General features: G+C 37.6%; 2 protein-coding genes across 5 annotated transcripts; one reads left to right on the top strand and one right to left on the bottom strand.

Annotated features, from left to right (window-relative positions):
• Window positions 1,762-7,085, top strand: LOC18589562 (pentatricopeptide repeat-containing protein At5g56310). Of its 2 annotated transcripts, XM_018127962.1 has the most exons (3): window positions 1,762-3,886; window positions 6,536-6,702; window positions 6,792-7,085. In XM_018127962.1, the coding sequence occupies exon 1, from the start codon at window positions 2,012-2,014 to the stop codon at window positions 3,632-3,634; it is 1,623 nt and encodes a 540-aa protein (XP_017983451.1). In that variant the 5' UTR covers window positions 1,762-2,011; the 3' UTR covers window positions 3,635-3,886; window positions 6,536-6,702; window positions 6,792-7,085. The 2 variants fall into 2 exon arrangements, with proteins under 2 accessions (XP_017983451.1, XP_007014654.2); XM_007014592.2 differs by lacking the exons at window positions 6,536-6,702; window positions 6,792-7,085 and adding an exon at window positions 6,395-6,471.
• On the bottom strand, window positions 4,714-11,021 carry LOC18589561 (kinesin-like calmodulin-binding protein homolog). Of its 3 annotated transcripts, none has more exons than XM_018127960.1 (12): window positions 10,954-11,019; window positions 9,874-10,083; window positions 9,643-9,726; window positions 9,328-9,495; window positions 9,129-9,235; window positions 8,778-8,956; window positions 8,540-8,701; window positions 8,100-8,315; window positions 7,947-7,984; window positions 7,530-7,657; window positions 5,360-6,827; window positions 4,714-5,217 (listed from the first exon to the last, which is right to left on the bottom strand). In XM_018127960.1, exons 2-12 carry the CDS (start codon window positions 10,052-10,054, stop codon window positions 5,102-5,104), a joined length of 2,847 nt encoding a protein of 948 aa, XP_017983449.1. In that variant the 5' UTR covers window positions 10,055-10,083; window positions 10,954-11,019; the 3' UTR covers window positions 4,714-5,101. The 3 variants fall into 3 exon arrangements, with proteins under 3 accessions (XP_017983449.1, XP_017983448.1, XP_017983450.1); XM_018127959.1 differs by having other exon boundaries at window positions 10,583-11,018; XM_018127961.1 differs by lacking the exon at window positions 4,714-5,217 and having other exon boundaries at window positions 5,421-5,705; window positions 5,795-6,827; window positions 10,583-11,021.

Genomic DNA, 12,378 nt, shown 5'->3' with positions numbered 1-12,378 from the left:
AATAAAAAGAAAAAACCTCTTATACCTCCCACCAAAACTTCGGCTCCTTTTTTCCTCTATTCCTTCTCTTCTTCAATCTCTTTGCTGTTGAGTCAGTCATGGTGTTGGTGTCCTGTGCGTCACTCTGCTCTCTATCTTTGTTTCTTTCTAGTTAAAATAATTTTTATGTTTATTTATATATTTATTTAATATATAGTGTTAAATATATATATATATATATATATATATATTTTTTGTTGAGGGTGTGAGAGAAAAACATAAATAGCGTTTGTTCCTCTCCAACCCAGCTTTAATGGCGTGAGAGGGTACAAAGGGAAAGTGCATATATCTTTCTATGGTTCTCAAAGTAACTTTACGTGATCCCTTCAATTGACATCAATGAAATGAAATTTGGCAAATAAAAGTTTTCTTTTGTTTGATTTCCATCGTCACTCAAAGAGAACCAACCCCTCTTTTTTCCATTTTTCAAAATCTGAACAAAAACAGAAATGATGAAAAAGGGTAATCTTTTCTGGGTATTTGATATTAAAGTCTCTTTCAATTCGTATATGATGTGGGAATTCTGATTGTTTCTTTGGGTATTTGTCTATTTTGTTTTTCCTTTTGTTGGAAGCACCAACACTGATTGGCTGTGATGATTAGTTTCCTTCTTTTGAATGCTTCTGTTTGCCCAGTTACATTTTTGTTCTTGCTGAGTTTGGAGGTTGAGTTTATGCTGCTACAGGTACAACAAATAAGACTGATCCAGTGCATTTTCACTCAATGAAATTAAGCTTTTGCTTTTCAAAAACTTTTAGAAAATACGAAGAAGAAGGCCCTCGAAGCCGAAAGTTGCTCAGCTTCTCAAAATTAGAANTATATTTATATAAAAAAATATATAATAATAATTATTTTCTCTCTCCAACGTTTTCTTGTTCTCTTCTTCTTTTATCTCTTCAACTCCATCATTTTCATTCCTTTTTTTTTTTTCTTCTTTCCCCATTAAGAGCAAATTTAGTAAAATTATGCAACTTCAAGAGTTAAAGATTTTAAGAAAATTTTTACTTGTTGATTTTAGTGATATATTTTTTAAGTGATTTTTATATTGAATTTAGTGTTACAATGTGATAAAAAAAATTAATTTTTATTTGATTAGAGTTTATTTTTAATACATTAACAAAATCTTGAAGAGTATACATTTTTGTCACTTTTCCCACTAAAGTTTAGCATTAAATCTTGTTCAAAGAACTTTTTGGCAATTAAATTGACAACCAAATTTTGTTGCAAGTATAAGTATAGTTTTCTTTGTATGCTATTCAGTTTAACTTAACTTATGCGATTCCTATTTGTATTTCCTATGATTTAACTTTGATTGCTGCATTTTAACTTAATTTATCAATTTATGGCTTGCTGTCTTTTGACTCTTGTGTGGAAAATTAGAAACCATTGGCAATCAAAGTCCCAAATGGAAGCTAGAATCAGACTTTCCTAACCCATGTCCATTACGTCGAGCTAAGACTTTCCTAAGCCTTTTCACTATTGAAGTTAACAGAATAATTTTGTCAAAATGATGGAGTTAGAGAGAGAAGAAATATTATTTATATATTTTTAAAATATATATATATTTAATTTTATTTTAAATGTATTTTTTTAAAAAATTAATATTTAATTTTAAATCATTAATAAAGTTGATATGTTTTATAAGTCTGACAATATATAAAAATTATATAATGTCAATACATCAAATATAAATATTAAAAATATTGTACCTTAAAATTTAAAAATACCAAGTTTTGAAGAAAACATAACTAATTTGAAGCTGCAGAAAAATTTCAAGGCAAACCCGGGCCAAAGCCCAAAGTTCAAAAGTATCAAAATTTGCTGGTGCTAGCACAAATTAGAAAGGCAACTCCAATCGACGCACTACTTTTGTCCACACACGTGCGCAAAGAGATGAGCCAGCTCCGGTCCGTCCTTGAAGTAGGGAGACGAAAGAAGAGAGCGCTGAATTGCAGTGTAGGGGCAGCGGAGAATGACAATGAGAGAGTTGGGTTGCTTACTGAAGCGCTGCTCCAACCTGAAACATGTTGAGCAGGCACATGGATTCATGGTACGGACAGCCCTTGATCACGACGAGATTCTCCTCAGCCAATTTATCGAGGCATGCTCTTCTCTGGGCTTCTCCGGCTACGCGTACTCTGTGTTTGCCTTCAATTCACAGCCTCGCATATATGTGTTCAACACCATGATCAAAGCACTGACACTCTCTCACTCTGCCTTTGAGGCTCTCCACGTTTACAAAAGCATTGCCCGGGCCAAGTTGCGACCCGACAGTTACTCCTTCCCGTTTGCGTTGAAGGCGGTTGTCGACCTGCAGGCCCTTCGTTTTGGAACTCAGATTCACTCTCAAACCGTATGCGCTGGACTCAACGCCAATATCTACGTGGCTACGGCTCTCATTCAAATGTATTCCTCGTGTGCCTGCGTTTCGGATGCTCGCAAGCTGTTCGACCAACTCACCTCCGTCTCTACATCTATACAAGACGTTGCCCTTTGGAGTGCCACGATTGCTGGGTATGCCAAGGTTGGCAACCCGGATGCTGCCTGGGATTTGTTTGAGCGCATGCCTCAAACCCAAACAAATGCAGAAGCAGTAATGGTTTGTTGGACAACTGTGATTGCGGGCTATGCTCAAATGGACCGCCCCAACGAGGCCATCGCTGTGTTTCGCAGAATGCAGTTGGAGAATGTGAAGCCTGACGAGATTGCTATGTTGGCTGTGCTTACTGCTTGTGCCCATTTAGGTGCCATTCAGTTCCTATTGGGGGAGTGCATTCACGGCTACATTCATAAGCATGGATTCAATCAAATGATTCCCCTCAAAAATGCACTTATTGAAATGTATGCCAAGTCAGGCGATATTTGCAAGGCGTTGCAAGTATTTGAGAACTTGAACCATAAGACTGTAATAACTTGGACAACCATCATATCTGCGCTGGCATTTCACGGGCTTGGAACATTAGCTCTCCAAATGTTCTCTCGGATGGAAAGGGCTCAAGTCCAACCCAATGATATCACTTTCATTGCCGTCCTCTCTGCTTGTACTCATGTTGGATTGGTTGATTTGGGTGGCTGCTTTTTCAATACTATGAGTTCCAGGTATGGGATTCAACCCAAGATTCAGCACTATGGTTGCATGATCGATTTACTTGGGCGAGCAGGTTACCTAAGAGAAGCGCTGGAACTAGTTAGTCGGATGCCCTTTAAGCCAAATGCAGCTATATGGGGGTCACTTCTTGCTGCCTCTAATATTCATGCTAATGCTGAGCTGGGAGAGTTAGCTTTGCTGCATTTGGTAGAGTTGGAGCCTTGGAATAGTGGAAACTATGCACTTTTATCCAATATATATGCTTCAGGTGGCAGGTGGGATAAGTCTGTAATAACAAGGAAGATGATGAGGGACCAAGGTGTTCCAAAGATGCCGGGTAGGAGTTTCATTCAGGTGAGTAATAGAGCTCACGAATTCATTGCAGGAGACGTATCACACCCTCAGTATGATAGGATACATGGAATCCTATTCAACTTGAACGAGCAGTTGAAAATTGTTCATCATTTGCTTAGCGAATTTGATGAGCTTCTTGATTTTGATGGCTGATGGGATAAATAATTACTACTTAATCATGACTCTGGTGTTGGACCAGCTTTAATGGAACGAGCAGCATTTCCACATAAGTGATTGCAGTTCCCTTTAATGTGATCCGTCTTCTCAATTCAGAACAGTAACAGGTCAGCTAAAAAGAAGTCCATGCCTTGTTCTCTGCATGGTTGTACTTGAAGTATAGACACATCATGCCTGTCAATGGACATTGGTTGCATTGAAATCTATGTGCCAGCTCATCAATAGCAGGTACGTGTTTCCAAAGTCCCCTCTATTTAGCTGCTCGCAGTCGTAGCTTTTTCCACACATATTAACTTTCTCTTCTTTCACTTCCCCATACTGCTTCCCACTTGTCAAGTTTCACAAATCCTGTTCTCCTTCCACGCATAACAACAAGTTTATGCCAAGCTTTTAGTGGGGGAAACAAAAAAGAATAAGAAGGGTGAACAGGCAGATCCATTGGTAGCTTTGACTTCCTGGAGTTTGTAATGTTATGTGTTTACGCATAAAAGTCTCTTAAAATTGTAATATAGCGAAGAAGTAACAAGAAAGGGGAAAAAAGAAAAAAAAAACTAAAAACAAAAAAGAAGAAAGAAAAAGGGCTTCTAACAGCATTTAGTGAAAGATTTGACCATATTTCTCCAAGGCATCTTATGAAGGAAGTAATTCTATAAAGTTTATGGTGAAAACTTTTAGATGCTTGGACTGACCCCGCTGACTTAAACTGATTTCCAATAGATTGGTTGGTTCCTAGTGGAGACAAACGCTTAACAATTTTTTTTTTTCCACTTGGGGATGGGGATTCATACTCTAATGACAAAATTATTGCAGTGAATTGCATTATGATTGACAAAGCTATCAAAGTGATCAGAAAACTTTTAAACTTATGGATGGGATTTCAATGAGACATTTCGTAGTAAATTGTAATTACTGTGATGTATTATATCATTTGTTTATGCTTTCAGTTTCTATTTATGTCATGAGAAGACATGAGAGAGAGCAGTTAAGAAATGAAATGCAAATCATGTAAACAAGATAATATCTGCCATTTTTTTTATCGTATACAAACATCTAAATGAGCCCAATGAATACCTATATATATGAATTTAATTTATAAATACATATTTACAGCAACCACATAGCCTTTTCAGCCTACTAAGTGCACATCCAGAACTGTCACTTTTCGTTTCATTGCAGCAGAGTTCTAGCTAAAGAGTTTGAAACAGACATTGTTTAGGACATTTGAGATGAAGTGAGAACAATCTCATTGCACCTCCATATTGCACAGATATGAATAGATGCTGCATTGTCCTATTGGGGTTAAAACCTTAGCAGATGCAAGAGCAGGATTGGAACATTTAGGTTATGTGCAAACATTCAATCTTAATGATTGCTCAACCTCCAACTTTAATGTGAATTAAGTAGAAATTCCTTAATGTCATTCTGTCATGTACTGCAGCTGCTTCAGAGCACTAGACCATAGAAGAAGTCATGATCGAATCCTAAGTCGAGGAATCCCAATCCTAGAAGAGCACTGGCCCATGAAATCTGAACTTTCTGTTTAAGGATATAACATGCTCCTAGAAGAAGACATTAGAAATAATTTATAAAGCTGTAGATTAAGACTCCTGAAATCACATGCTCCTAGAAGGTGAATGCTACCTGTTGAGAATGAGCATAGTTATAGAATGGAGTCATGTTTGGTTTAGGCCTAAAACTTACCTTTGTTCTGTGTGATTTCTTGTGATTCTATGAGTGGCATCTTGAGATCTTTTTGTTTTATGTCATCCATAGATAATGCTCTTTGAGATTTCAGTCTGCACAGGTTTTGTCTAATCTCTTTTTGTGAGGATTGAGATAAGGCAGACACGTCCTCATTTCCACCAACTTCTGTAGCCATTTTGCTGGGTGCTTTTTCATGGTACCATTCCAGCTCTGATGCTAGGGCCGAAACATCAAAAATTTCTTGTGAGTTGCTTATCCAATTGTCCATGTCCGGTGGAGAAAACTGGTACCTGCTGTTCTTTAGCATGGAACTGTCTGAAGATTGTGCTGTGTCATTTATTGCCTGCACCATGGGTGTTGCATAGAATTCATTTTCATTATCAAATTGTTCTAATCCATCGCAGCAAAAATCAGGTGGAGAAAGACTGCCACCTTGGTTGTCCTCTATCAATAAGCCATCTAGTGAGTCTTGTGGGTGTTCTGTTGTCTGGCCTCTTGTTGCATGAGGTGGAGAAATGAAATTAGATATTGATTCCTCAACAAATAAATCCTTTAACGTTGGTGGTTTGTCTACCACCCTTTCAGAAACAGACCTTCCAGCTACCTCTAAAGTAGCCCGCTTCTCCTTTTTGCTGTGAATCCTTTGCGTTGCAAAGTCATATGTAGACACCTTCTCATTCCATAATATCTCTGTCTTTTTCTGTCCATTTGACCTTTGTTTCTTCTCTGAGATAGGAATGTCTAAAACCCAGTCATTCCTTGGAGCATAACCACTAATACTAGGTTCACTTTTACGTAAGTCAAGCCATTGATCAACCTTCAAAATTTTTGTGGAGCAACATTTGTTTGATTTTCTACTCCCATTTTTCTCAAGGTGACCAACCTGGGCCGTCATTTGATGATTGGATGTTACTTGTGATATATTCTGCTCTGGGAATACAACCATTTTTATATCAAACTCAGATGTGTCTTGGCTGTATTCTGTGTCATTATCTATACTAGCTTTCATGTTCAATTCCACTGCACATGTAGATCTTGAAATGCTGCGGTCAGAGTTGCATTCTGAATTATTCTTCACTGGGAAAGTCACTGACTCAGCTCGCTGAGATGATTGTCTTCTCCTTCTTGAATGAACTGGATCTCTCCCAACTGATGTTTGATGCTCCTTCCCAGATTTTCGTCTGCTGCAAATAGTTGATCTCATAAATCTAGGCAGTTGTGATGGGAGAGCTGTTATGACATTTCCAATCCTGTTCTTCGTAAAGTCAAGGTCAGGAGGAGGCTCTTCGGTAGATAATTGAGAAAGCTGCACTTGCTCTTCCAAAGATAGACCCGTCCTTGTCAGACCTTCTAATTTGTCTTTTAACCTTTTTATCTTTCTTCTCATATGTTGGCGTTCATCTTCAATCTTTTCAATCTTCTGCTGCAGATTTTTCATAACAGCTTCCTTGTGGCTTCTTACCTCCTGATATTTTATGGTTCATCCAAGTGATCACCGTAAGTTCATAAGAGCAATTTATTATGACATATAAGAGTTTTCTACATCAAATGATGGGATGAGGTGCTGAGATGGCAATCATTGCATACCAGCCAGGTAATGACCGTTAATAACTAAGAGTGTTGATGTACAACATTAATTATTCATTTCTTCCAAGTGAATGGATTTTGACGCAGCAGGATCATTGCTGATATTTTAATGGAATCTTATATTTCTTTCCCACAAGTGTATCTTAAAAAAAGAAATGACTAGTCTAATGCAGCTTCTTCAAATCCATACCATGACTAGAGATCTGTGAGATCACTTTGTTTTTATTTATTCTCTCCCTCACTTTTTCCTTACTTGTTTTCCAATTCTGTTCTATCAATTTGCATGCATAATATTTATTGGCATTAATCTTCTCATTTTGATCTAGAATTTACTAAAGCATTATGCTATATCTACACAGCACAGTATTGGGGCTCATTAACATGTTAATTGTACATCATCAAACGCTGTACTTGTACCATTAAAAGGCACATTTGGCCATGCAATGCAGCATGGTGGGTCCAGTGCTGTTTAGGGGTGCAGCACGGTGGGAAGGGGCTCCCACAGTGCTGCATTGCGTGGCCAAATGGGCTCCAACTTGTGAAGTTAGATAAGTATACAAAACCAGGCAGGATAACTTACATTGGACTCCTCATGCCCCAAATGAACACTTTTCACCCTTGTTGCAAAATTTAATGAACATATTGTTTCACATAGATCTTCTTCTTTGGGACTGACATGTACAAGCATCAGTGTTTTTGAATCTTCACCTAAAGATGATAAGATAAATAGAAAATTTTGAAAAAGCAAATAATATCTAATATAGGATTAGCAAATACAAAAATAGACAAATCCTCATGCACCTTTCATGCTTGAATAAAAGTGAACTAATTTGAGGACAAGAAAATGCAAAAATCGTCACATGCATAACTCCAACAAAATGCAAAAATCCTCACAGTGGACCGAGATCAGAGTTATATTTTAGCCCTAGAACTCAGGTACTTCGTAGGTAAAACAATTAGAAAAGTGGAAACTGGCATTCAGTAAAGAATCAGTTACCTAAGGAATCTTTAAGAACCCGTGTCAGCTTGCTGTTCCTGTCAAAAGTATAGTTAAGAAAAAAAGCTGGTGATTCAGGGATAAATCTATGATTCACAAGATCAGGTTGAATCATTCTTAGCGAACTCCAGTTATATTTTGATTCAGGCTTACCTATATGGTATGTGGTTCTTGTTCCTTTGAAGAGCATTTATTACATCTCCAAGAGCAGAAAGAGACAAATTAATGGCTTTTCCTTCATCAAGTCTTCTACCCCATGCCTTCGTCTTCATCACACGCTCACTTCCTCCAAGGTCAACTAACCAAATTTTATTTGTTTCTCGTCGCCTCTCAGGAGCATTGAAGCAAGTAATTGAGATGCGAATCATGCTAAGAGGAGCAACAAACACAACGTACTAAGAGCAGGAAAAATGATAGTATTTCTATTCACTATGCAGTTTCCAGAATTAGAATCAGAAATCAAAAGCAGTTTGCCTGCCAGGAATGTATCTCAAGCTCAGCTCTGCTCTCAGGGCCTCTAGAGAGTAGAACTGAGTTGAATAATCCGAGCTCTAAATATTCCTTTAAAATTCTGGTTGGAAAAAACTGGTTACCAGTGGGATCTGCTTGAAGTTGCGTTTGAATTTGTGGAGGCAGTTGATCTGAGTCGGCATCCTAATCTATACAGCTTTAAAGCTTGGTTGAAGTCGCTTACTTGGATGGTAACTAGGTTCTCAATTTCGATTGCTCCCTTGGGATCTGATTGAATTGAAAGGCTGCAGACAGGCATCACAGTATCGAATCAGCAGGCATTTGCAGCAAGGCACTCAACAAACTGTATTGCATACTCACCACGGTGGCAGAGGATCTGTTGGCCTCATAGGCTGTGGTACAAGTAAGTCTTTGAGATTTCCTAAATAAATCTCAAGCATACTGAAAGTTGCGAGAAAAGTATGGTTACTCTCCGCGGTTTGCTTGAACAAAGCCTCAATCGTGCGGGGCACAATTCCAGGGGAATCTGAAGTACCTTCCTGTATGTTTGTGTCAAGAATTAGCACATTTCAATTGTTGATGAGATCAAATCTGTTTATAATCATACCAAGGAAACCAAGCAGTGACCACAGTTTCATCAGAGTTGGAAAGATATTTACTACTAGTTTATGTTATAACGCTATCAGTATAAAGATAGTAGACTGTGGTCACCATTGTGAAGGTTTTTCCAGTTCCCGTTTGACCATATGCAAAAATGCATGCGTTGTAACCGTCAACGACAGATTTGATGACCGGTTCAACCTCTGAAAAAACTTCATCTGAAATTTTAAAGACATTTATGCAATCCATTATGAGTATGTAGTAAAATATTAAGAAATGAAATCAAGGAAGGGGAAGACTTGGATGGTACCTTGCGAGGAACCTGGGTGGAACACTTTGTCAAAGGTGTATCTTTTACTTTTGTTATCAGCAAGTTTTAGAAGGAGGCTACCTGTATCCAAAGCTACGACAGGTCCTAAACGTTCTATATGTTCCCCCAACGTGAAGGGCCTCACACGGCAAAAAACACGAATGTTCCCTGCAATATGACCGCATAACTATGATGAGCACACCCCTCTACCACGCTTTAATTTTCTTCAATCATCATATTCAATTACGGGTGCAACAGGTTCTTGTTCAATGGCCATCCTTACATAACTGAACTCGAGAATATAAAATGACTAACCTTTCAAGTCCAACAAATCATTCAAGACCTGCCTCCTCTGTATGTTCAATTGGTTTATGCAGTCGGTTAAGGCAGCAAGTTCTTCTGTTAACGTGAACACCAAAAACAGAGGGAGGGGTACACGCAGGGATTAGAACTAATGAGAGATTGATTAAAGCAAGCAAGCACATAGACTAAACATACACATCTATACCGGATAAGATTTTTAAGAATGGATTGGGGTTGGCGTACCTTTTATCTTGGAGCTATCGGTCGCAGATTCCTCACACTTGTTGCCAATTGATCCTTCATGTGGTATATTCTTTATTATATCACAAACTGACTTGACCCAAGTAGAATTTAAACGGGACTTGAATCCCAGCAGGGAATGAATTGTTTCGGCTAGGTTGTGAACAGATTTCTTTGAATTCATGGCCTTCTAGTTTACCAAAATCCTGCAAACTGCAATTTCGTAGTATCCAGCTCGTCACTCAATGACACAAATCAATTCAGTTGTACTTATAAGCTTTGAGGTTTCTAAAATTGAATTGGCACAACAAAAAGGTTTGAGCCTTGGAGGTGGGAATGGTAGGAGGAAACAAAATGAAGTGCAAAGAGCAAAGAGAGTAGGATACAAGGGACGAGGTTTGAGGGAAGCCCCCGATTTTGCCTTTTGTTCTTTGTAGAACAATCCATCATATACAGATTAACTAATGAAAATTAACATTCCGTTACAATGCTTACATAACATTTAGCTTCAATCTTAATTAAGCAAGATATTGCTTGTTTTAACTGTTAACATGTGAACAAGTTCATCTAATATATACATAGAGAAGATACGGCTAATTAAGTCTATTTTGTGATACAATTAACTAATGAGTTATATGACAAGATGGATGGGAGGCCTAATGTAAACGTAGCTTTGGTTTGGAGTAATGAAAGGTGAGAGAAAAATGAATACCATGAATCTGGTCGGAGGCTTCAGCACCATTCCGAAGCTCCTCGAGGGTTAAACTACTGGGATCTCGGAGCAAGTCATCCTAAAACCAAGACAAACTCAGGTTCTACTCTGGGGCTGTCCCCCATTGTGGGATTTGTGGCAGTTGAAATTTCTCTATGCAAAGTGAATGAATGGCACTAGAATGAAGCCAGGAGCCACCCAGAGAAAAAAGCCTACTACCGACTGCAAAACCCCTCCTTTTACCTAATAATTTCTCTAAAAACTGAAGGCTAGGCCATGTGAATGCATGAAATGGAACTACAATTCCTTCATATATTATACTAGGACAGAGTAACCAGTATTTGAGTACAGCTTCTTGACAAAGGACCTACCTTCATCTGCATGAGCATATGCCAAGGGCCCCATAAATATAATAGTTTGCAGAATGATTCAGGGTTGCGCGTTAACTAATAATTTTATTTCAATTCAATGGGTTAGAGTAAAAGGCTGTTCAAGTAGAGTCATAGTGTGCATAGATGGGGCTAATCTTAGCTACCGCTGATGACCTGACTCGCCGTTCACCAACCGTGACAGTTCGTCAGTTGTCAAATTCTGTATGGTCCAAATCTTTGATTGGGGTCCTGCCGTCCTGTCTTGAATGGATGATATATAAAAAATTTATGTGTGCGGACTACGCCAGCATAGACCAATGGATGAACCAGGGAAAATTCTGTTCCAACTTACGATAATGACTCAAACATCAAGAAATTAAAAAAATTATTGAGATTCACTAAAATCGAAGCCACCTCCATTAACAATTTGTGTTGTACTATGAACATTTGGGGAATGAACATATTAGATTTTCTCGATGTCCAAATAACCCAACCGCTCACAATAGCCATTGGATGGCATAATAATAATTTATAATTCCAAAATTAGTGAACTGACAATCTGGATAGATTAACCATTTCTATCTAGGTGAGGCAACCTGGGTGCTTCGGGGCTTGGGTTTATATTAGGACCAGGTATCGTAACCTGGGTGCTTCGGGGCTTGGGTTTATATTAGGACCAGGTATCGTAACCTGGGTGCTTCGGGGTTTGGATTTATATAGGACCAGGTATGATTGTAATATATATATATTGGTACATGTGATCTTAGGTTAAAAAATAAGACTATTTTGTTATCTTCTTATAAATCTCATTTCAAATCATCTTATAATTCAAATTCAGGGCTTTTAAATTGAAATCTAAGTTCTAAAACTTGTCACTTTGGAAATGTATACATTATGCTCAAATTACTTTATTTAAGCTCCACAAGTAGAGTTAATTGGTTGTTATAGTCTATTAATGATTAATTAATTTATTAATTTTCATAAAAAATTTTAATGAGACATACATCAACTCTAATTCCTCTTGTGGAGTTTAAAAGTTTTGCTGTAAGTATAAGATGATACACTTGTAATGTAGGCATACGTACCCTTGATATATATCTTTTAAATTGAAAGTATGAGCTCGTATAAAGTGGTATTAAAAGTTATTAAAATTTTCACTAGTTTAAAATCTTCTATGAGAGATATCAAAGTCAAAAAAACCTCTAACCAAAATAGATTTTTTTCCTCCACAAGTGAAAGAGCTAGTACAACGAGATATGGTACATGTTGAAGGTGTCCAAGCAATAAGTTATTATTTTAAGGTTAAGGACCAAGCCTAGTCAATTCTATATAAATAATAACAAACAAAGAAGTAATTATTTTATTTGTAAATCTCAAAATAGATTTAAAAATAGGAAATTATATCAAACTTTTTGTAAGGGTGAG

The sequence above is a fragment of the Theobroma cacao genome, chromosome 9, assembly GCF_000208745.1.
Source record: "Theobroma cacao cultivar B97-61/B2 chromosome 9, Criollo_cocoa_genome_V2, whole genome shotgun sequence".
NCBI lineage: Eukaryota > Viridiplantae > Streptophyta > Magnoliopsida > Malvales > Malvaceae > Theobroma > Theobroma cacao.
The sequence above is the reverse complement of the archived record's forward strand: the minus strand, read 5'-3'. Positions and strand labels throughout refer to the sequence as shown.

Coding starts and splice junctions, on each gene's coding strand:
- LOC18589561 (XM_018127960.1), bottom strand. CDS start 10,054: ATGAATTCAAAGAAATCTGTTCACAACCTAGCCGAAACAATTCATTCC. Junction 8,702..8,777: donor ACAGATCCTCTGCCACCGTG/GTGAGTATGCAA, acceptor GCCTGTCTGCAG/CCTTTCAATTCAATCAGATC. Junction 6,828..7,529: donor TGGGGCATGAGGAGTCCAAT/GTAAGTTATCCT, acceptor ATAAAATATCAG/GAGGTAAGAAGCCACAAGGA.
- LOC18589562 (XM_018127962.1), top strand. CDS start 2,012: ATGACAATGAGAGAGTTGGGTTGCTTACTGAAGCGCTGCTCCAACCTG.